Here is a 25,121-nt window from a genome sequence, read left to right as displayed (position 1 = left end):
GTAACATAGTAGATGACGGCAGAAAAAGACCTGCACGGTCCATCTAGTCTGCCCACGATAAACTCATGTGTATACCTTACCTTGATTTGTACCTGTCTTTTTCAGGGCACAGACCATATAAGTCTGTGCAGCAGTATTTCCCGCCTCCCAACCACCAGTCCCGCCTCCCATCACCGGATCCGGCACAGACCCCGTATAAGTCTGCCCTCCCCCATCCTAGCCTCTCAACCACCAACCAGATCATAAGAATAGTCATACTGGGTCAGACAAATGGTCCACCTAGTCCAGTATCCTGTTTCCAACACTGGCCGATCCAGGTCACAAGTACATGGCAGAAACCCAATTCATGCTACCAATCCCAGGGCAAGCAGTGGCTTCTCCCATGTCCATCTCAATAACAGACTACGGACTTTTCCTCTAGAAATTTGGCCAAACCTTTTTTAAACCCAGATAAACTAACCGCTGTTAGTGCATCCTCTGGCAACGAGTTCCAGAGCTTTGAGTGAACAAATATTTCCTTCTATTCCATGTAATTTCATCGAGTGTCCCCTGCTCTTTGTACGTTTTGAAAGAGTGAAAAACCAATACACTTCTACCTGTTCTACACCACTCAGGATTTTGTAGACCTCGACCATATCCCCCCTCATTTCCTCACATAGGAGAAGTTCCATCCCTTTTATCATTTTGGTCACTCTCCTTTGAACCTTTTGTAATTCTGCTATATCTTTTTTGCAGGGCTTTTTTTGAGGGGGTACTTGGGGGTACTGAGTACCGGCACCTTTTCCATTGTCTGCTAAAATTGACCCATGGTCCCCAAATTTTAATGAAAGAGCTCAAGCTCTACACACCAATTCTGTCTTGTGATAGATTCTGTGACTGGTTGCAGGGGGCCTGGCTATTGTAGGATGTGTCCCTCAGTGATCACCCCACCCTGAATAGTGGCCTGACATTTGAGTACCGGCACCTTTTTCGCTAGAAAATATGCACTGCTTTTTTTGAGATACGGCGACCAGAATTGAAAGCAATACTCAGGTTGTACAATGGAGTGATACAGAGATATTATAATATTCTTGGTCTTATTTTGCATCCCTTTCCTAATAATCCCTAGCATCCTGTTTGCTTTTTTGGCCACTGCCTCATACTGGGCAGAAGATTTCAGTGTAGTCTCTACAATGACACCTAGATCTTTTTCTTGAATTTAGATCCACCTGGAGGCCATTCCATGAAGAAGTATTTCCTCAGGTTACTCCTGAGTCTGTCCCCTTTCACCTTTATCCTATGCCCCCTCATTCCAGAGATTCCCCTAAGGAATCATTTTGAACAGCCCATGTTAACTGCACTTTACCTGGGCACTTTTTCAAAGAGGAAACAATACACGTTGCTCCCTTCTAAAAATGACTAGCTGCTCAGTATGCATAATAAAAGTGTCCTGCTATTGTGCGAGCAGCTGATAGAGGGTAAAAAGCATGCTTTTCAAAATGTCAACTATGAAATCCCATTTTATTCTCCTTAAACCACACTCAACCTCTCAGATTTTCAGGATGCCCACAATGAGTATGCATGGGATAGATCTGCAATAGTACGGAGGTGATGCATGCAGATTTATGTCATGCATATTCATTGAGGATACCTCAACAATTTGACTCGCTGGATTATTTTATTATTTATTTTTGTTACATTTGTACCCCGCGCTTTCCCACTCATGGCAGGCTCAATGCGGCTTACATGGGGCAATGGAGGGTTAAGTGACTTGTCCACAGTCACAAGGAGCTGCCTGTGCCTGAAGTGGGAATCAAACTCAGTTCCTCAGTTCCCCAGGAACTAAGTCCACCACCCTAACCACTAGGCCACTCCTCCACTCCATGCCTGGGTTGAAAACCCCTTCAGTGACCTAAACACTTCCACAGAAATGCCTTTTAACCCAGTGAAAAGTACACATGCTACGGAACCCCAAAAGTTATCCAAGCAACTTTAGCCGGGTAAATGGCTTTGGACATTATCCTTACATGCACTATGAGGCTTACATTCTGTGGTGTAAAAGTCATCCCACAGGCCATAAGAAGCCCCACATGACTCCAGTTTGAGAGAAAGCAGTTTCCTGGGAACATTTGGTAACAACAACGTTCCTAAACAAACACATTCCTCAGACAGAGTCCTTGTCATTCAAAACCATTGTTTGCAAGGCACATTTTAAAGCAATAACGCTAGGAAATATTTCATTCCGCCTGAAGCTGCTGGAGTAAAGAAGCAAAATCATTAAGACCCTCATTTTTCACTCTAATTCACATGTAATTTCTGAGGAAATATTGTTGGACAATATGTAAACTATGCAGTTTAGCATTTGTTGCCAGCTATGGCATTTAAATTATTCACAGATTTTCAGCAGTGTTGAATACCTATGCAGAGCGGAGAGTGCCACTGCTATTTGGATAAAGTTTGTATTGAAATTTTGCTGTTAGCGGGCTGAATATTGCTTTCCAGATTACTCACTGCTTTGTTCATGCACTGGGGTCTGGAAGGATATTTGGCAGCACTATGAGTGTAATTCTAAAAAGGGGGGGGGGGAAGTTGCCACCTATTCGAGCTTATTTTGGAAAGGAAAGTAGGCACCTACTTTTCTTTACAGAATACTAACACAGCAGGGTAAACGCGTGCATATATTTAAGGTGCAACCAGCCACAAGTTGGTGTAAATGTTTGCACCTTGATTGCTAAAAACATGCATAAATTATAGTATTCTATAATTTAAGCGCATAATTGTGCAGTCGGCCCACTCTCAGTTCAGGCGCCACCTACCTTCAAACTATGAGCCATCACATTTATGCATGTGTTTGCATACATAGGGCTGATATTTAAAGTGATTTAAAGGGGCTGCTGTGGAGGCTGTCTGGGGGGAGGTTGCCAGGAGGGAGAAAAGAGGTTTTTTTAAAAAATGAAGGTCCCAGCCTGATATTCAGCTGGGCCCGGATAAGCTCCTGCAGTATGACCACCCAAAAGTATCCCTCGATATTCTGTGCTGGTGCCCGGACATGGCCTGGCACTGAATATCGGGGGATAATTTAGCCGTCACCGACTGTTGCCTGTTGAATATCGAGGGGACGTATGTTTATTTATTTACAATATTTAATAAGTTGCCATATATTTGGACTAGCCAAGTCTCAGTGATGTACAACAAACGGAAATTAAAATCACAAAAAGCAAAAGAAAGGAACTCCAATAAAAACTGGAAAGCATATCAGTCATACAAAAGAAAAGAATCTAAAACAGAAACCAAAACAAAATCTAAATATCTGAAAAAAAATGAACATGCTGGTATTCTGGTCATTTATGCATGTTCTTGAATGCTAAATAGTGGCACCCTCCTTATACAATTACCTACCAAGCTGGATAGTGGCAGCTAAGGGAAATATTCAGACAACTGTCCCTGTTATCTGGTTATTTCCCTTTGAGTACTGACCTGATTTAAGTTTTTTGGTTTTTTTTTTAAACAGAAATGCCCGCAGTGGTCTATTACAGTCACTCACCAGCGCAGTCTGATTTTCTAAACACAATCGGGTTTTTAAAAAAATGCCAGTTCCTATTTATGAATGTCTTACTACAAAAGTCATTTCACTATTGTTATGCTGTTAACACAATTAGGAGTGAATTCTAAAAACAGCGCCTAAAAAAAATCAGCGCCAAGAAACTCCACTTAAGCAGAATTCTAGAAGCCACACCATTTACAGAGTAATGCTTAAGTGGAGAGGTGGCACGTAAAGTTATGTGCCATAAATTGCCCCAATGGAGCACCAGTATACTGTAATTATGCGTATAGTTCAAAACTGCCATGAAATGCTCATGACCTTCCCATTTCCATGCCCACTTCATTAGGCCATGCATAAATTTTAGGTGCAGATCCCGTGCCTAAATTTACACATGCAAGTCCCAATTAAATCTAATTAGTGCCAATAATTGCCCCGTTATTCTATTAAATTATGCACGAAAATCAGGGGCATGCCAAAATTTGCATGCACAATTTTTGGTGACTTTTATAGAATCAGGGGGTTAATGTTCTATGTGCATTGCACATTGCCTTGGGTGAACCTACTCAGAAAGGTGGTTAATACTCCCAACAAACAGATTATTGGCATGCATGAAATTCCTGTAGTGACCTTAAGGGCCAGAACAATTGCAATTAAACCTCAATTATAAGAACTATGATCAAAAATTTAAAATAATTTAAAAAAGGGATGGCATTTTAAAACAAGACACTAGTTTCAAAACCAAAGCCCCATGTGGTTAAGTGGGTACTCTGTTCATCTGCCAAACCCTTCTTGGCAACAAAAGAGATGTAATGGTTTTCCTGTGAACTTTTTAAAACTCCTCCTCTCACCACTCTCTATTCAAGTGATTATGAATGTTGCTGTGCTGTTCATCACAGAAAAACAAAAAAAAGCAAACAAGGGCCTTCAAGACTGGGACAATGTATAGAAATTTATTTTTTTTTAAAAAGACCTGACGTGGGCTGTGTTTTGGCGAGAATCTGCCTGCATCAGGGGTCAAAAATGTCCCAAATTTCTAGCTGTGTCTTTCAGAATGATAGATAATGCCTGACAATACCACCGGTTTTCTTATAAGTGTCTATACAATTGCAGAGAAAAAAATAACGCTGTCTTGATACTTGATGAACTGGAAAACGCCATTGGTAGAAAGTTACCTGTCGGTTTTTTTTTTTTAATAAATACATTTCTATCCATTCTCCCAGTCTTGAAGGCTCTTGTGCTTTTTTTGTTTCTGTTTTGGTTTGTGTAATCTTGATCCCTTTTTTGTTTTCTGCTGTGCTGTTCATCAACAGAATTCTGAGCAAGCATCATAGTGACACATCTAAAGCATAAGCACTGCAGTAAAGGTTCTGTGTGTAGAGAGGGGGGGGGGGGTCTCAAGGAAGCCAATAATAAACTGTCCTCACTCACTGTCAATTTATAAAAATAAATCTATGAGTAAAGCTTTCAAAAGAATTAATCCCTGGGGCTGAAAACTGCCCCTTCCCCCAGCTATCAAGTTGCAGAAGGCATTCCAAGTGAGGCAAAGTCTGCAAAATGATTTGATTTTTATGAACTCATGCACTTTCCCAGCACAGACTTACCTCACACAATAGGCAAGTGAACAGTTTGCAGGTGCATTGCAAATTGGTGGAGGTTTTCCTAATCGGTACATCCATCAGTGAAGAACGTTTGGCCGGCAAGGACTGAACCATATGCTTTTTCATGTGTTGTCCCACTACTCTGGAATACACTACTACACCATGCTCCCTGAGCTTGCTTTAATGATCTGATTCAGCTTAGGTGGGCAGTAAAAAAACATTTTTATTTCCACTGAGCTGAAATCATCGATGGTGAGAGTAGGTTAGTGCTGAACTGACTGCAATCATTGCATTGTAGTTTTACGCACTTAGGGGCCCTTGTACTAAGCCGCGTAAGCATTTATGCACACCCAACATGTGCCAAAATGGAGTTACCGCACAGCTACCGCGTGGCTCTTGCGATAATTTCATTTTTGGTGCACGTCAGATACGCGCATCTGAAAAATATTTTTTTTATTTTCGGATGCGCGGAACAGATGCTCACCAAGTGCCACTTGGTGCACGTAGATCACTTCCGCCCTGTTACTGCGTGAGTCTTTACTGCTAGGTCAACAGCCGGTGGTAAGGTCTCAGACCCAAAATGGACGTGCGGCAATTTTGATTTTGCCGCATGTTCATTTTTGGCAAAAATTTTAAAAAAGCCTTTTTTTACAGACACGCTGAAAAATGGATTGGCGTGTGCCCAAAACTCACGCCTACACTACCGCAAGCCATTTTTCAGCGCGCCTTTATAAAAGGACCCCTTGCTAGGACAAGATAAATAAATACCATACTCCCCCCTCACCCACCGCATGCACCAATAGGGATCTATTAATACAACCCAAAGAGAACCAACATAGGCAAATTGAAACCAGGCTGCTAATTTGAGAGATCTAGCTAGTGCTGCTGCCCTTAGGAGTGCAATATTAGATCAAAACATTCATGGCTGTCCTATTAGTCACTGTAGATGGCTTCAGCATTCAACAACCTATGAAAAGCTGAGAACTGAACAGAGTTGAATTTCTGCTTCAGGCAATACTGAGCGACCTCTGAGAATTTACCAGAGCAGCGGAAACAGCAAAGCAGAAAGAAAAGCTAAAGATTGTGAAGTGGAAAGGTAATGGAAATATTTGGGCGTCTTTTTTGAGCGAATGCCACAGTTGCTCATGACTCAGAGCTAGTTACAATTTCATAAACATTTTTTTTTTATTTTGGAACATTTGTTGCTTTTCTGGTCACAGTACAGAGAAGATGCTCATATTGTTTTGAGAGATAATCATTTTGAGATCTATATAATGGATAGCATAGTTGTTTGTTTTTATATCGCATTCCATGACCTAAGAAAGAACAGAGAGGAAACTCTACTTATTAAAACTAAAATAAACTTTGTGCTCTTTTAGACCTCTCAGGCAGGGACTTCTGGGGAGCCCAAAGGTCACAGACACCATTATATTTGTGGAATTCTTGCAATAGTTCATGTGTATGGATACTTTACTACTAACCATTTCTATAGCGCTACTAGATATATGCAGCACTGTACACATTATATACAGGTACTTTCTCTGTCCCTAGGGGGCTCACAATCTAAGGGCATCTTTTACTAAGGTGCGCTCTCGTTTTTAGCGCACGCTAAACATTAGTGACGCCCATAGGAATGCATTGGCGTCTCTTACGTTTAGCATGCCCACAATTTTAGCGCGCGCCAAAAACGTGAGCGCGCCTTAGTAAAAGACCCTCTAAGTTTATTGTACCTGGGGCAATGGGGGGGGGGGGGGGTTAAGTGACTTGCCCAAGGTCATAAGGAGCTGTAGTGGGAATTGAACCCAGGTTGCCAGGAGAAAAGCCCACTGCACTAACCATTAGGCTACTCCTCCACCCTTTATTGCTTACAAATGTGCAGAACTTCTGAAATTGTACTGTACCTTGCTGGGAAGTGTAGATATAAGATTGCAAAAGTAGCCATGGCTTGAAGCTCTGGTTAGGATTATAGCTTCTACAGAATAGACAGGAAAAAAAGATCATAAAATTAACAATGCACTTAAACACCCTACAAAATATGCCCTTGTGTAGACAGAAGAAATTAGTTGTTACAGCTAAGGACAATGCTGGATTGCTGTTTAGGTGAACCTCTTCAGAAAGGTGGATTGCTGTTTGACCTTTTGCAAGCCACTGTAGGACTGGTTTATTTAACAACAACAAAAAAAATGCTTTCCTATAGGCCTGGGGAGGATGGTGCAAGGTACTATTAGAATACCGTAAGAAAACCTTTTACCCAGCACACTTCCCTTACAATTAACTTTTGCAAATTCATAATAAGTGTTACTACAAAGAAAAGATCTACTTTACCTGAAAGAGAATATGAAACTTGTAATAGTGTAGCACAGGAGAGAGCAGCAGGAAAAGGAAGTGGGAAAAACATATGCAGCATGGCTCATGGAATTCTTACCAACCCCTCCAAGTGTGTGTATGTATGTGTGTGTAGCTGTGATGACTTAGAGGAGAGGGGAACAAGAATGCTTTGCTCATGAAAAATGGGGTAGTGGGAGGTTGGGGGATATTTTGGGGGATGGATAGTTTTGGGGATAGGGGTACTACATTACACTGTATTTATATTGCAGAAACTGGAACTACTCCCATAGAAATGCATTAGGCCATTTTAGTATGGGGGGGGGGGGGGGGTGCTTATTTTTCTGGAACCCATAAGACTAACCAGGCACATTTTAAAACTCTGTGTACCTTTACTACCCCCTCCTCCCCCAGCACAATGTGATCAGTGAGTTTATTTGCCTTGAAACACATAAAGCAAACAATCCCTTAAGTATAATTCTTTCCAACTTGCAATAATTTGGAAAGAATAAAAAAACAAACAACTTCCCCATTCACTTTCCTCAATCCAGTCCACACTCTTTCATCTTTCTGCACACTACTCGAACTGTGTGAAGCTCCTACATATTACTATACACCTTACTACAAGGTTAGCGTTCCATCATTTTACACTTTTATGCCAGAGCAGTGGCGTAGCCAGACCTGAGATTTTGGGTGGGCCCAGAGCTAATATGGGTGGGCACGCACTGTCTATATAAGTATGAGCAGTGTCTCTTGGGATCCTACAAAATAATGCCTTAGAATTCACTTGATGATGGATTTCTAAGTAGTCTGCCCAAAAGCTGCCCTGCATCAGTATAACCACATACATACTTAATGGAAAAATTGATATTTTTAAATATAATTACATTATCCCACAATCGCTCCACTGCAAAATGCTATGCACAAACTTGTGCAAAAACACACTCATATCCTTACTAAACCATAACAGCACTAATTCCAAGGACAGGACGAGCTACAACCTTATGCTTGAAAAGGCAGAACTGTAATTACACTAGGCTCTAAAACACCAATACACTACCTCGTGAAAAAAAAAAGCAAAACAAAAAGGGCTGCAAATACTACACGCTATCAGAATACTGCACCTTGATCACACATGAACAACACATGACACAACGGACATGACACAAGGAACTAGAAATCAAAAAATATGAAGGCAAAATACTGAACTGGAAAGTTAAGAAGTCAGACTCAGCATGCAGCAATACCAGAAAAATTGAAACTTACATGCAAAATATCACAGATGTACATTTCCAAAAGCTGACATATTCCAATTAATAAATTCTGAATAAAATACTTTTTTCTACCTTTGTAGTCTGATCTATTCGCTTTGGTCCCAGTGTCTTCTGTTTCATGCAGTGTCTTCTTTCCATCTGATATTTTTTCTCTCACCATGTCCACCATCCTCTTGTGTCCTTATGTGTCCTGTCTACCATCTGTAGCCCTGTCCCTATCCTTCCTCAACTCAGCAGTTTTCCATCCATCCATATCCAGCATTTCTCCTCACTCCCCTCCATCCATGTGCATCTACTTCCTGTCTTCCCTCCCCTCCATCCATGAGCATCTCCTTCCTTTGTCTTTCCTTCCCTCCATCCTTGTACAACATTTTTCCTCTCTTCCCTGCCCTCCACTCCATCCACGTCCAGCATTTCTCCTCTCTTCCCTCCCCTCCATCCATGCACATCTCCTCCCTGACTTCTCTCCCCTCCCTCCATCCAGCAACTCTCCATTCTCCCCTGCCCTCTCCTCCATCCACCCATATCCAGCAAATGTCCTCTGTCCCCTGCCCCCTCCATTCATCCATCCATGTTCAGCAAGTCTCCTTTCCTTTTCCCTGCCCTCCCCTCCATCCATCCATCCATGTCCAGCAACTCTCCATTCTCTCCTGCCCTCTCCTCCATCCACCCATATCCAGCAAATTTCCTCTCTCCCCTTTCCCCTCCATCCATGCACGCCCAGCAATTCTCCTCCTTCCCCTGCCCTCCGCTCTATGTCCAGCAACTCTCCATTCCCCTGCCTTCTCCTCCATCCAACTCCAGCAAATTTCCTCTCCCCTTTCCCCTCCATCCATGCCCAGCAATTCTCCTCCTTCCCCTGCCCTCCGCTCCATGTCCAGCAACTCTCCATTCCCCTGCTTTCTCCTCAATCCAACTGCAGCAAATTTCCTCAATCCCCTTTCCCCTCCATCCATGCATGCCCAGCAATTCTCCTCCTTCCCCTGCCCTCCGCCATGTCCAGCAACTCTCCATTCCCCTGCCTTCTCCTCCATCTCCAGCAAATTTCCTCTCCCCTTTCCCCTCCATCCATGCATGCCCAGCAATTCTCCTCCTTCCCCTGCCCTCCACTCCATGTCCAGCAACTCTCCATTCCCCTGCCTTCTCCTCCATCCATCTTCAGCAAATTTCCTCTCTCCCCTGTCCCCTCTAGCAATCCCTGTTGTCCAGCAATTCTCCTCTCTCCCCTGCCCATCCTGTTTCTATCCATCCCCTTCCCCATTCTATCCAGCATCTCCCTCCCCCTCTCTCCCCCTTCACAGCATTCCCATCTGTCTCAATAAAGAACCACAACGTGGATGCAGCTTGAGGCAGCTCACAGGTTTGCCTGCTTTAACTTGCCTGAACGGCGATAGCTGCGCGGGGGAGTGGAATAGATAGGCTGCTGGCTCACTTCCACTCCACTCCCCAAGTCGCAGCGGCGAACGGACGGCCCTAAAAGCAGCAAGCAACCAGGCTCGTCGACTCCGTCTTTCCTTCGCTTCCTGCCCTCTCTGCGTGCGTCCCGCCTTCCTCTGATGTCATTTCCTTTCGAGCGGGCGGGACGCTGAGAAGGCAGGAAGCGAAGGAAGGACGGAGTCGACGAGCCTGGTTGCTTGCTGCTTTTAGGGCCGTCCGTTCGTCGCTGCAGGTAAGAAAAAAATAACAGCAGGTCTGCGATTGGCTCGCAGACTAGGACTGGGTGGGCCTGAGCCAAGAATGGGTGGGCCTGGGCCCACCCAGACCCACCCGTAGCTACGCCCCTGTGCCAGAGGTGCATTTAGGGGATTTCTGTCACTGTTTACACGTGGAGTTTAATATATTATATTAGATGCTGTGTCTGTCATTACTTAAATATTTAAATATTTGTTGTATTTCATAAATTTATGTATACATTTTTAATGCACTATTCTTTTATATATGTTTCAAAACTTTTTAAACATGGTTTTTGATATGCTTTTAGTTATGTTTTAAGTTATATTTTTAGTTATATTTTTAACATATCCTTATTCATGTCTTATGATACAATGTGAATATTTTGATACCTAGTTATTTATTTATTTATATATGTTTCATAGACTCCTGAGGCAGGCGCTTTAGTGCTGAAACGCAGCCACTGTGTTGAGTCTCTTTGGTGTATTTCCAATAAACATTACATTCAAGATCCTTCTCATCTTTCTTGTGGTTCTTGGAAGCGCCTCACCCCTCACCCTACTCTTATCCAGCTATTTATAACCAGATATTCAATGCCGGTGCTCAGACATGGCATGGTATTGAATATCCGGGGACAGAGCCGGCAGTGGCTAAAAAAATGGCTGACCGCTGCTGGTGGAATATTGACCCCCCCCCCTCCCCCCCCAGTTTTTTTTAATGTGTCTCCTTTTAATCCTTCCCATTTGGCTGCTTTTATGGTTACTAGGAGAGCTGTGTTGGTGAGTCTTACTGGGGTAGATTAATTGGGGTCAAAAATAAAGTTCTGTCTGTATGGTATGTGATAGATTTACTTGATTGTCTTCAGAGTTTTCTGTTTTCTTAAAATTTCCCCCACTCTTTTAAGGGCCCTGTTACTAAGCTGTGCTAAAAAGAGGCCTGTAGTATTAGCAGCCTGGGGCTTTCCTGTTTGCAGAGGCCACTTGTAGCATGGCTGTAACATGGCCTCTTTTTCCATTTCTTCAATTAATGGCCATGCACTAATTTCCCAATTAGCACATGGCCATTAGTGTGTGAACCCTTACTGACACCTATTAGGCAGTAAGGACTCCTGTGCTAACCACTCAGTAATCTGATTAATTTTTGTAAAACTTTTTATTTAGATTTTGCTCATAGGCGTAGTTTGACTGTTTCATTTGGGGGGGCAAAGGATGGGCGGAGCATATTAGCATATTCATTTGCATATATACATATGTAAATGAATATGCTAATATGGAGGAAGGAATTGAAATTTACAGGCAAAATATCACAGATGCACATTTCAAAAAGCTGACATTTCAATTAATAAATTCTGAATAAAATACTTTTATCTACCTTTGTTGTCTGATCATTTAGTTTTTCTATTCGCTTTGGTCCCAGTGTCTTCTGTTTTATGCAGTGTCTTCTTTCCAGTAGGCTTCCCTCTGCTCCCCATCCTCCGAGTCCCATCCATCTCTTGCTCCTTCCCTCTGCTCCCCCACCCCTCCCAGTCCCATCCATCTTCTGTTCCTTCCCTCTGCTCACCATCCCTCCGTCCCATCCATCTTCTGCTCCTTCCCTCTGCTGTGCCTGACCTGTCCCAATCCCATCCATCTCCTGGTCCATCCCTCTGCTCCCCACCCCTCCCAGTGCCATCCATCTTCCCTCTGCTCCCCACCCCTCCCAGTCCAATCCATCTCCTGGTCCTTCCCTCTGCTCCCAACGCTTCCAGTCCCATCCATCTCCTGGTCCTTCCCTCTGCTCCCAACGCTCCCAGTCCCATCCATCTCTTGCTCCTTCCCTCTGCTCCCCACCCCTCCCAGTCCAATCCATCTCCTGGTCCTTCCCTCTGCTCCCAACGCTCCCAGTCCCATCCATCTCTTGCTCCTTCCCTCTGCTCCCCACCCATCCCAGTCCCATCCATCTTCTGTTCCTTCCCTCTGCTCACCATCCCTCCGTCCCATCCATCTTCTGCTCCTTCCCTCTGTTGTGCCTGACCTGTCCCAAACCCATCCATCTCCTGGTCCATCCCTCTGCTCCCCACCCCTCCCAGTGCCATCCATCTTCCCTCTGCTCCCCACCCCTCCCAGTCCAATCCATCTCCTGGTCCTTCCCTCTGCTCCCCACCCCTCCCAGTCCCAACCATCTCTTGCTCCTTCCCTCTGCTCCTCACCCCTCCCAGTCCCATCCATCTTCCATCTGCTGCCCCCCCCCCCCCCCCCACGAGGTCCAAGATTGTGTCATCTACCCCCCTCTCTTCCTCCCTCCCTCCGGCGCAGGCAGCAGTCTTTTCCAGCGTTCCTGGCAGCGGTAGCGATGTACACGCTGCCTTCGGTCTGCCCCGGAAGCCTTCTCTTCAAGTTCCTGTTCCCACCTATGCGGGAACAGGAACTTGAAGAGAAGGCTTCAGGGCAGAGCTGAAGGCAGCGTGTACAACGCTACTGCTGCCAGGAATGCTGGAAAAGACTGCTGCCTGCACCGGAGGGAGGGAGGAAGAGAGAGGGGTAGACGGACACGCTCCTCTCTGTCTGCTTGGCTTCCCTGCCCTCTCTGTCTGCGTCCAGCCCGAAAGGAAATGACGTCAGAGGAAGGCGGGACGCAGACAAAGAGGGCAGGGAAGCCAAGCGGATGGAGAGGAGCGCATGCCTGCTTTTTTTTTTTTTTTTTTTTTTAACTACTGGCGCGGTGGCGCCTCGTGGTCATTTGGGGGGGGCATTACCCCCCTCGCCCCCCCAGTCTACGCCCATGATTTTGCTCACACCTCTTTCAGTAGTAGCTCACGGTGAGTTACATTCAGGTACAATGGGTGTTTCTTTGTCCCTGGAGGGCTCTCAATCTAAGCTTGTACCTGAGGCAATGGAGGGTTTAAGTGACTTGCCCAAGGTCACAAGCAGCAGCAGTGGGATTTGAACCGGCCACCTCTTGATGTCAAGACCAGTGCTCTAACCACTAGGCCACTCCTCCACTTGATTAATGCATGGCAAATGCAGCTGCACTGATTAGTGCTGAGTACACCTACTCTCCGCCCCCAACACACCCCCAGTGCTACAAAATAGTTTCTATTTTTTAATGCATTGGTAGCGTGCGCCAAACACAAAACTACTGCGGGACACCTGAGCGCACCCTGCGGTAGTGGATTTTAAATTGCATAAATAAAAAGCTTTTAAAAAATATATGTGCCTAGGTGACAGCTGCTATAACACTCAATGGGGAAATTTTTTCCATACACATATATTCCCTTTGTAAAACAAAGAATGCACATGTAAATGTTTGTCTCGCCCAAGCCCTCCTAGAACCACACCCCCTCCATAGCCCCTTGAAATCTCTGTGTGGATCTTCACATTTAATTGGCGGCCATCTTAAGTTGCCATTTACACCTATATGCAATCTAGATGTGTAAATGCAGTTTCTTACACATGAAGATACTTTTAAAATACAGGCCAAAATTAGATTGCCATTAGAAATGCTGTATGGAACAGATCAAAATGTCCTTGGAGGTCAAGTCTTCTATCAATCAAGTCCCTATTTGATGTAAAGGGGTTTACTACAAAAGAGATGTCTGGTCTTCACACCAATTCCCTGTGAAAAATATATCCACATCGGATGGAAACATAGTGCATCGAGGTTCTGCCATCTGTGTTTAATGTTTGTTCATAAGCGAGTTCATCAACGTCAGAGTATGAAAAAAAAGTCTAAAATCTCTAGGGTGCCAACAGTAGTTTCTTTGTGTATTAATCTTTTTTGTTCCTGGAACATTACTGCTCCTTAAATCTTCTTAACAAAATATAATTCTAAAGTGCCTTAGTGTCTTTGTGCAATAAATCTTGTAGTGGCTGCAAGAGGACAACACATTTTACAGCAGATTTTATCTTTGGACAACACGTGATATATATTACTTTTAATACAGTTCTCCTTCTTACCGTGCCTTCTGCTGGTTTTTGTTCAAGATATTCTTTAGATATTTCTCACAGTAACTTCTCCCAGAAGCCTGAATATAAAAGGGTAAATTATTTAGAACGATGTGCAGAAAATAGTTTCCCCTGATATGAGGTGACATCATATTTGAAATGCTAACACAAAAACAGAGACCCTTACAGAGAAAGTTCCTGCATATAATGTGTGATTGTTCTCCACTTTGAACTTGATGGTTAAACGGATTATAAATGCCTAAATTAAAGTAGGAGTCTGAGAGGTGAGCAAAGCTCAATCTATCGTGTGCTCTAAATTCCAGGCCCAGTCAGGAATTGTATGAGACGTTGTGCCAGTGTAAATACTGCCAGATAAAAATGCATAGATGTGTATTTTTGTTATAAATATGGAATAGATTTAAAGTACCTCAAAAAACACACACAAATGAATGTCTGGAACTTGTTATGTTGTCAAATACATATATAAGAAACACCACGGGTTAGGTGACTTGTAAATTTAAACACACAAATAACCCATTTATCTTTATACCCGATATACAGCAGGCCTATTTCTTTAGGTGGGACTGCAAATCATGTGATTCTAAACTTAATGGATAACTTTTTCCATTTAAAGTTAAGACTGCTCTTTGTGCGGTCCCCCTAAATATTTTTTTCTGGATAGTGGCTGAGTATCACCACTGTAGAGAAAACTTTGGTCTCATCCCTGGGACTAAACAGCTACATTTCAGAGAGATATCAACTTGTCCATCCAAAGTTATGCATTTGCCTCGGATTCTATATCGCGTGCCCAGAATTCCACACGGAAATCTAGGCGTATTCCATAACAATGCATGTAACTTAATTGGCTTAACAAAGTAATCAGTGTTGATAACAGAACTTAAGAAATAATGAACAGTAATTGGCAATAATGCAGGCATGTCAAAAGGGCTATGGCTATGGACGATGAAATGGGTGTTTCGTAGGCGTTCCAAAATTTACGCACATAGTTATAGAATATGGCCCTCTGCGTCTAAATCTACCGTATTTTTCGGACTATAAGACGCACCGGACCATAAGACGCACCTAGGTTTTAGAGGAGGGAAATAGGAAAAAAAAATTTTCTTTTTCCCTCCTCTAAAACCTAGGTGTTCCGGTGCGTCTTGTCCGAGTTCGGGATCGCCCTCCCCCCGGCCCTGTCACCATTTCTCCCTACTCACGTCACGCGATCTTCCCTGGTGGTCTAGTGACATCGGGGCAGGAAAGAGCCCCCTCTTTCTTGCCCAGCGCGCTGCTCTCCGTCCTCCTGTATGCTGCCTGACGGTCTCGGCGAGATTCAAAATGGCCGCCGAGAATTGACGTCTGGGCAGTTCACAGGGGGTGGCTATCTTGGGATTCCCTTGAGTAGATAGGTTTTTGTTAATGTCAGATTTGGGGGATGGGGGAGGTAGTCCATACTTTCACGAACATATATGCACCAAATGAAAGGTACCTGTTTTGATACAATAAAGATATGTCTAGCTGCCTTTTCCAAAGGTAAAAGGCTTCTAAGGTGGAGATTTTAATACTTGTATGTGCCTTGTCTTGAGTTGGGGAGTAGACAAACATATGGAGAGAACTGTACTCTAGGGATTGGGAATATATACATTTTTCTAGTGTCCATAATAACTATATGTAGACCATCTGCAATTCAGGCGAACTTTGAAGACCTATCTGTTTTGTAAGGCCTACCCTGCTGTTTCTGACTAGCAGCCTCAAAACTGCACTGATTTAAAAGGCAACGTTATTTCTTATATCTTTGCCATTTATTGCTCCCATTTACCCCTACTTTCCCTTATTCTATTTGTATTTTTTTAACATCGACCGTATTGGAGCACCCAAATACGGTGACTTGTAAGCCACATTGAGCCTGCTAATGTGTGGGAAAATGGGGGATACAAATGCTGCAAATAAATAAATAAATTGATGATATTCTTGCGGCTCACTCCCTTAGGATGATTGTGATGCAGTCAGAAATAAGGACCATTTTATGGTCTGATCTTCCCCCATGTTTGGTGGACCTGAGGTGAGGGGGGGCATTAAAGAGGAGATAAAGAATAAGCAATGGACCTTGAATAATTGCTTACTGAGGAATGAGGAGGTCATTGGTGCCTATAAAAAAGTCAGTGAGCAAGTTTTACTTTGATAGACATAAGGGTACTTCTACTCCTATACCTTGGTGTTGGATACTTTTAAAGCAGTTTATAGACAGAGCAGACTGCAGGAAGCAAATGCATAATAGAGAGACTCACAGTTTGAGAGTTCAACTGGTAACTTGGCAGGAAATACACAGTGCAATGGGCTCTAACATTACATTAGGTTAGTTCAGCTAGCACAAGACAGATTGAACTTTAAACTTCATAGGATAAAGCAGATATTACGAGAAGGGCAACAAGGGAGATAAACCATTGGCCTTTAAAGTGCAGAAGCAAACAGCCAAGTGTGCGATTTTAAGAGCTGAGAGGGAGGGGGGCTTGGAAATCTGAGAGTGTTTCACTCATTTCCTCAAGGCTCTTTATGCCAAAGTCTCCACGGCCACAGAGTTCCTACATGGAATTCCTCTAACTTTCAGCAGCTCAATCTGAGCTCTTAGATGCAGAGAATACTAACCAGTAAATATGGATGATTATTTCAGATCTCTCAGCAGGTAAGGCACCTGGGCTAGACAGCTTTACAGCAGAATACTTTTAAAAAATTTGGCTCCTTAGGCCCACTTTTACAAAGCTGCGCTAGTGGCCATCGGTGTGGTAATGCCGACACAGCCCATTCACTTTAAATGGGCTGTGTTGGCATTGCTATGTAGCAGCCGCTAGTACAGCTCTGAAAAAGGGGGCCTTAGTTTGCTCCAGACAGTGATTGTCAGGGACTCTCACATCAATCAGTGCTCCGATACGTTTGTTGTATACTATATTTTGTCTGTTAATAGTAAAATAAACATTTTTAAATGTTGGTTCCTTATATGGCAATGTATATAATGCTTTATTCCTTACTTGCTATACCACATTTAGCCACTGACATCAAAGCAGTTTACAATATTAAATACAGGTGCTCATTTTTAAAGCACACAGACTTACAAAATTTACATTTGATACTTATTTTCAGAGCACACAGACTTACAAAGTTGCATAGTAATCTATGGAATTTTGTATGACTAAGCGCTTTGAAAATGCGCCCCACAATTAAACAAAGAACACTTTAACATTAAAAAAAAACAAAAGACATAACTATAATACAACTGTGAGGGATTCAGAGCTACCCCCCTTCAATGCTGGAGGCTTGGGTAACTAATGATTCCCAAAGGAGAGAAGGACAAAACCAAATGCTAATCTTATAGGCCAATTTCTCTATTAAATCTGGATGTGAAAATACTAGAAAAGATTTCAGCTATGTGCCTTGATGCAGCTCCTTTGCAACTGTTCCATATGGACCTGGTGGATTTGTAGCTGGGAGGCAAGCTGCAAACAATGTGCGGTGGACCTTGGGGTTGATTCATATTGCTAGGGCTGAGGAGCAAGTGGCCCTTCTATTGACAATCAATATGCAGATATAGCCTTTGAAAAGGTATATCGTAGCACACTAGAAAGTAATCCAATATAAAATTAAGAGTCTTGTTGAGTTACAAATTCTGTGGGACACTGGACTTTTTAAAAAATTAAATTTAACAATTCCTTAGGTTTGGTAGACACGGAGTATGTTGGGTAAGCACTGCTTTAGTTCTGCCAAACTGAATTTGGCTTCGTCTTGAAGGCAGCTGTTCTCTCCTTCCTTGATAATGTGGCTGGCGAAAATGTGGGACATATGCAATATGGAAAAGATTAGAGGAAAATAATTTGATCTTATAGAGACTGGTCCTTGTTTTTGTACTCAATTTGACTTCTGTGGCCGTCTCTAAGGACAGACTCATGGCAAACTTACCCTGGATGAACACGTCACTTGGTTACGTGCTCTGGAATTGTAACGCTGATATCTATCATCTTTGCTGGGGTTTTTTATTTTTCATATTTTGTTTTAATTAGGAGGGAATATGCTTACTGTGCTTAGTATATTGATGGTTTGTTCAAAACTTGAAAAGATAAGTCTTCTGGATTATCGTTTGTTGATGGACTATTCAGTAGATCTGGTAGCTGTACTGTTATACATTTAACAAAGCCTCCATAAATAAAAACATAAAAGTAAAATAAAATGTGGAGGACCCCTGCTTTAGCTGCATTGCTCAGCACCATCTCAAGACATCCCAGCATGCACTGTAGCAGAACACAATGTTTACCTTGTTAGCAGCAAATTTTGATGCCCCTTTACAATTCTTCAGTAGCAAAGCAGGGTAGATGAAACTCAGGACTATGAAACAGGAAATTTCTGGTAGGGCAGATAGCAAGGAATAAAACCTGTAAAACTGGAAAGGGAAGGAGAAAGCCTTGATCAACACCGTATATACAAGGCCAGCTTAACCTGTATGAAGGTAAAGGGGATGACATGCAGCCCATGATGGTCAATGGTTTTTAAGCCGCTGACAGCCGTGGTGGGTAGAACTGAGCTTGGATATTCAATACCACACCACCTCCAAGCAACAACATTGAATATCTAGGTCAGTAGTCAACCTATAATTATGGGTGCTGGCTGATATTCAGTGCCGGCACCCGCACAACTAAGCAGGTAAAGATAGACCTATCTTCTGTGTTCCTGTCTGCTGGCTTAGCTATGCAGGCACTGGTACTGAATTTGGCCAGCGCCTACATAACTGCTGGTTCCTCTCTGACTCCATCCACAGACCACTCCGGCACTAACTACACAGTGCCACAGCATTGGGGATATTCAGTGGCCCTACTGTACAGTTAAGTACCGCTGAATGTCTGGGGACAATCTGCAGAGCAGGGTTTAAGCGGGCAGCAGCTTCTCCTGCATGTTTGAACTTCTTGAAAATCAGCCCCAAAGTTCCTGGAGCTAATCTTTTTACCCCTCCTACCCATTATACAGTAATATTTCCCAAGTCATTCCTGGAGTACCCCCTTGTCAGTCAGATTTTCAGGACAATATCCAAAATGAATATGAATGTAAGATTTGCATATAATGGGGCAGTGTATGCAAATCAACTTCATGCATATTCATTGTGAATACCCTGAAAACCTGACTGGCAAGGAGGGACTACTCCAGGAACGACTTGTGAAACACTGTTATAAAGGACTCTTCTCAAACACATATCTAATATCCTTGGATTGCAATTTGCCAACATAATGGCTCATTGGTGGTCACCATGTGTTTTCCTGTCATAGCTGTAATGGTAATCCGTCTCTCAGCACATATACTCCTAAAATTACATAGACTCCCACCAAGCCTTCCCATTTTCTTCTTTCTTAAACTTGTGTATTAGAAAGATAGCCAAGCATATCCAACAAAAAATATAGATCAGTAAATCAACAATGTGTATATATATAAATAAATCAACTGGATAAATAATAAATTAGGTAATACAAATAGGACTATACAATTGTACTAAAAACCCATCAGTCATGTTTCAACAGGAACCTGCATAGGGGTATAGATTAAAACTAAATAAAGTACAATAAGTAATTTTGCCGACTTGTACTGAACACCCCTCATTCTTCTGACAACAATGATCACTCAGCTTTATTGGTGTTCTCACAATAGGTCTTCAGATGCTCAAACCAACTGCACCAGCAAATTGCAGCCAGGGAGCCACGGTCCCAAGCATAGAACGTTGGAGGTGAGAATTATTGTATGCATATTCATTGTGGAAATCCTGATACTTTGACTGGGGTGAGGGCCCTTGAAGACTGAAATTGGGCACTCTTGCCCTAAATGAATTTTAATCCATTTTATGATAACTCAGCTGTCTGCATCCTTGCCCAGTCACCATCACCTATGTTTTTATCTGTCTTGCTTTGTTTTTCTTGGCCTCTTCCCTTTCAAAGAGCTTTTAAAAAATTAAGAATAATAGTTTAGCAATGTATAACTTCCCAAGCCTATACATCTAGCCCCCTCTTTGGCCGTTTTCAAGTCTAAACTTAAAGCCCACCTCTTTACCACTGCTTTTGACTCCTAACCACTGCTCACCTGTCCTGTCCTCTTCTCTCCACACCAGACAACACCGCGGAGACCCAGGCCAAGGTATCGGCCTGCTTATCCGACATTAATGCATGGCGCCACCTGAAACTGAACATGGCCAAGACCGAGCTTATCATCTTTCCACCAAAACCCTCTTCTCCTCTTCCTCCGCTCTCGATCTCAGTTGATAACACCCTCATCCTTCCCGTCTCATCCGCCTGCAACCTCGGAGTCATCTTCGACTCCTCCCTCTCCTTCTCTGTGCATATCCAGCAGACAGCCAAGACCTGTCGCTTCTTCCTCTTCAACATCAGCAAAATTCGCCCTTTCCTCTCTGAGCACACCACCCGAACTCTCATCCACGCTCTCATTACCACTCGCCTTGACTACTGCAACCTACTCCTCACTGGCCTCCCACTTAACCATCTATCCCCCCTTCAATCCGTTCAGAATTCTGCTGCACATCTTATATTCCGCCTGAACCGATATACTCATATCACCCCTCTCCTCAGGTCACTTTACTGGCTTCCGATCAGATACCGCATATAGTTCAAGCTTCTCCTTCTTACCTACAAATGCACTCAGTCTGCAGCCCCTCCTTACCTCTCTACCCTCATCTCCCCTTACGTTCCCGCCCGAAACCTCCGCTCACAGGACAAATCCCTCCTCTCAGTACCCTTCTCCACCACCGCCAACTCCAGGCTCCGCCCATTCTGCCTCGCCTCACCCTATGCCTGGAATAAACTTCCTGAGCCCTTATGCCAAGCCCCCTCCCTACCCATCTTCAAATCCTTGCTCAAAGCCCACCTCTTCAATGTTGCTTTCAGCACCTAACCTTTATACCTTTCAGGAAATCTAGACTGCCCCAATTTGACTGCCCCCACTTGACTGACTGTACATTTGTCCTTTAGATTGTAAGCTCTTTGAGCAGGGACTGTCCCTTCTATGTTAAATTATACAGCGCTGCGTAACCCTAGTAGCGCTTTAGAAATGTTAAATAGTAGTAGTAGTAGTCCTTTTCCCTCACCTCTTTATTCCCTTACCCTTAATTGTTCGGTCTGTCTGCCTGTCTTATCTAGATTGTAAGCTCTTTGAGCAGGGACTGTCTTTTGTGTATGGTGTACAGCGCTGCGTATGCCTTATAGCACTATAGAAATGATAAGTAGTAGTAGTATAACATGTTTAATTAATGGCAATTGTATATATTAATGGCAATTGATGAATGTACATTTTTTGTAAAATAAAATGAACATTCATCAGGTATGTTCTGACAGCCAAGTAGATTATATTTTGCATGTAAACTATAAATCAGTTTCATGTTTCTTGGATAGGCAATAAATAGAAATAAATTAAAACATACCTTTTTTATTGGACTAACTTTATACATCGTTTGATTAGCTTTCAAAGGTAACCTTTCCTCTTCAGATCGGAAATAAGCAGATGTTGACAAATATCAGAATATATAATAAATAAGAATATACTACTACTAACTAGCATTTCTAAAGCGCTACTAGGGTTACGCAGCGCTGTACAATTTAAACATAGAAGGACAGTCCCTGCTCAAAAGAGCTTACAATCTAAAAGACAAGAGAACAATCTAAAGACAAGTGAACAATCTAGAGGACGAGTGAACAGTTAATATGATAGGGTGGATAGATTGGGGTATTTTATATATCTCGAGCGGTTAGGCGCCGAAGGCAGCATTGAAGAGGTGAGTTTTAAGCAGAGATTTGAAGATGGGTAGGGAGGGGGCATGGCGTATGGGTAAAGGAAGATTGTTCCAGGCATAGGGTGAGGCAAGGCAGAATGAGCGGAGCCTGGAGTTGGCAGTGGTGGAGAAGGGTACAGAGAGAAGGGCTTTGTCCTGTGAGCGGAGGTTACGGGCGGGAACATAGGGGGAGATGAGGGTGGAGAGGTAGTGAGGAGCCGCAGACTGAGTGCATTTGTAGGTAAGGAGGAGGAGCTTGAATTGTATGCGATAACTGATCGGAAGCCAGTGAAGTGATTTGAGGAGAGGGGTGATATCAGTATATCGGTTTTGGCGGAATATAAGACGTGCAGCAGCGTTCTGAACTTATATATATAAGTGAAACACAAAAGCATTCCAATGACAGTCTCACAGGAAGAGGGAGGGGTAGGTTAGGTGAGAAACAGGGAGAGCTGGGTGGGAGAGATGGATGGTAGATAAGAGGGTGACAAAGCAGTAGAATTTTATGGTTTCTAATGGGCTAGGAAACCCAGATTTTTGTTGAGTCCTGGCTGGTGGGTGTCAGAATATTTCATCATTTTGACTTCAAAGGTCTTACGTTCCTGGATTGTCTTAACATTTCCTTTTAGTATTCTTACCATAAGTTCATTGATGCAGTGTTTTGGTTTTGTGAAGTGCTGTCCCAAAGAGGTGGCATCCTGGTTGCCATTGGAATGTTTTTAATATTGTATCTATGTAAATTGAGCCTCATCTTTAGCATCTGGCTTGTTTCTCCAATATAGCACCCTTCTTCACACTTTTTCCATTGAATGATGTATACCACATTTGAGGATGGGCATGTAAATGATCCCTTTATGATGAATGTTTTTCCCATGTAAATGATTGTAGGATTCTGTGAGATATGTTGGCACAGTTTGCAGCTAGGCATATTGTAGGGACATGGCACACCAGACAGGACTCAACAAAGAACTGGGTTTCCTAGCCCATTAAAATTACAATAAAATTCTACTGCTTTGTCACCCTATCTACCATCCATCTCTCCCTGACTCTCAACTACCCAGCTCTCCCTGTTTCTCACCTAACCTACTCCTCCCTCTTCCCGTGAAACGGTCATTGGAATGTATCTGTGCTTTGTGTGTCACATATATTCTGATATTTGTCAACATTTGCTTACCTTTGAAAGCTAATCAAAAGATGTTGTATTTAGTCCAATAAAAAAGATATCATCTTATTTTCTTTTCTATGTTTTGATTTATTTCTATTTATTACCTTTAAAAGGGGACTAACGCGGCTACCACACCATGTTTCTTGGAAAAACATTTTGCTTTTTTACTGAATTTTATGTGTGAACCTCTATTGCTTAGTTAGTGCTTTTAAAGAAAATCCCAGGAATAAACAACTATATAAACGGTTTTTGGTTACTGTTCTTGAAGAGCAGTGTAACTATGTGCAACCAGCTGTTCAATTCATTTCATTCTTATCTGTATGAATTATTAAGTGTATCTATAGTTACAAAATTCCTAAAACTATTTATTTTTTTTATTACCAGTGAATCCAAACACTGCAGATTCCGTGCTGTCATTTCATGCCCTGCAATCATTTCTATTTCCGTCACCATGAGGGGGAAGATGGAAGCCTGACTACAATGCAATGCCTAGGGCAAGCGTTTTGCATCTCCTGAATGGATTTTGTTACCTTGGCCGATTGAGGGCACTCAATTTTCTGCCAGATAAGAATCCCACAGTGGAGCCAGGAGAGCATGCTGCCGAGGATATCTCCAGTCCTGTGCCGTACAGTCATACACGCAAGCAAAGGATAATAGAGTGCAGGGTAATAAAACAAAGCCAAGATCTTCCAGTACTCTAGAGAAGAAGGATGAAAGAAAAACAAGCAGCTCCAAATGCAATGAAAACTAAATAGGTTGGTTCATCTTTTGCCAATGACTCAGGTCACCAAGGAGGCACCAGATCTGGGTTTCAAGGCATCCCCTTGTGCATTCTAGATTACACAAAATATATTTTGACTTTTTTTTTTTTTACAGTAGTGTTGTCACATGACTCCAGGACCACCCAAACATTTATCATGTCCTTTATATTCTTAACACAGGCAGTCATTCATTTTAGGGTTCATAGTCTGATTGTTAGACAAATATACTAACTAATCCTACAATTTTTTGGAATGGGACTGGGACCTTAGTAGTCTTAATATTAAAATATTCTTTAGTTTTAATACAGGCATCAGGAGTCTTCTACCACTTGATGATTTGTCTTTAAATTAATTATATTTGGTGCTCGACACAGTGTTACTCTTTTCACTTTGGCCAAGTTAGTCAGTTTTTGGAGGATTACCCAATAATGTCTTTGTGTGCAAATGGCGCCATCTAGTCACCTAATCCAGATTAATTAAAACTAGTGCACTAGAATATAGGGGAAAGAGAAAGGGACATGGGACTTGATATACCGCCTTTCTATGGTTTTTTGCAACTACATTCAAAGTGGTTTACATATATTCAGGTACTTATTTTGTACCAGGGGCAATGGAGGGTTAAGTGAGTTGCCCAGAGTCACAAGGAGCTGCAGTGGGAATTGAACTCAGTTCCCCAGGATCAAAGTCCACTGCACTGACCCACTAGGCTACTCCTCCACCTAAAAGGGATTAAATTCTGTACTAGTTCAGCCTATCCTATGATCATAGCTTGAGGTATTTACATAGGAATTGATGGCAGATGAACACCTATATGGTCCATCTAGTCTGCCCAACAAAGCAGCCAGAATTGTACCTGACAATCTGTAACAGTTACACCCCTCTTATGTCCTATTTAAAGTGCTAACGTTATTTAAATTTTACTGTAACTCCAATTTGAAGAATACAAGGCTGAACTAATTTAGCCAAAGATATTGTAAATCCAATGCAAGCTAGCAGAATGCCGAGGAGCAGAATGTTTATCAGAACTCCCCCAATATTAAGCACCTGCACATGTCAAACAACAGTCTTGGATCT

General features: G+C 42.7%; 1 protein-coding gene and 1 long non-coding RNA gene across 6 annotated transcripts in view; one reads left to right on the top strand and one right to left on the bottom strand.

Annotated features, from left to right (window-relative positions):
• The window catches only part of STRA6 (stimulated by retinoic acid 6), a 206,980-nt gene that overhangs the window by 42,674 nt on the left and 139,185 nt on the right, over positions 1–25,121 (bottom strand). For all 5 annotated transcript variants that reach the window (XM_030187036.1, XM_030187047.1, XM_030187029.1 and 2 more), the window contains 4 exons: positions 23,817–23,983; positions 18,618–18,743; positions 14,327–14,394; positions 7,023–7,093 (listed from right to left, as the gene is read on the bottom strand). In XM_030187036.1, the coding sequence (XP_030042896.1) occupies positions 7,023–7,093; positions 14,327–14,394; positions 18,618–18,743; positions 23,817–23,983 (432 nt within the window). The remainder of the gene's footprint in view (positions 1–7,022; positions 7,094–14,326; positions 14,395–18,617; positions 18,744–23,816; positions 23,984–25,121) is intronic.
• Positions 16,857–23,901, top strand: LOC115457601. Its single transcript, XR_003939984.1, has 3 exons — positions 16,857–16,997; positions 19,997–20,072; positions 23,671–23,901. It is a non-coding gene; the product is annotated as an uncharacterized LOC115457601 (long non-coding RNA).

Source organism: Microcaecilia unicolor, chromosome 1 (genome assembly GCF_901765095.1).
Source record: "Microcaecilia unicolor chromosome 1, aMicUni1.1, whole genome shotgun sequence".
NCBI lineage: Eukaryota > Metazoa > Chordata > Amphibia > Gymnophiona > Siphonopidae > Microcaecilia > Microcaecilia unicolor.
This window is presented reverse-complemented; position numbering and strand designations above follow the sequence as displayed.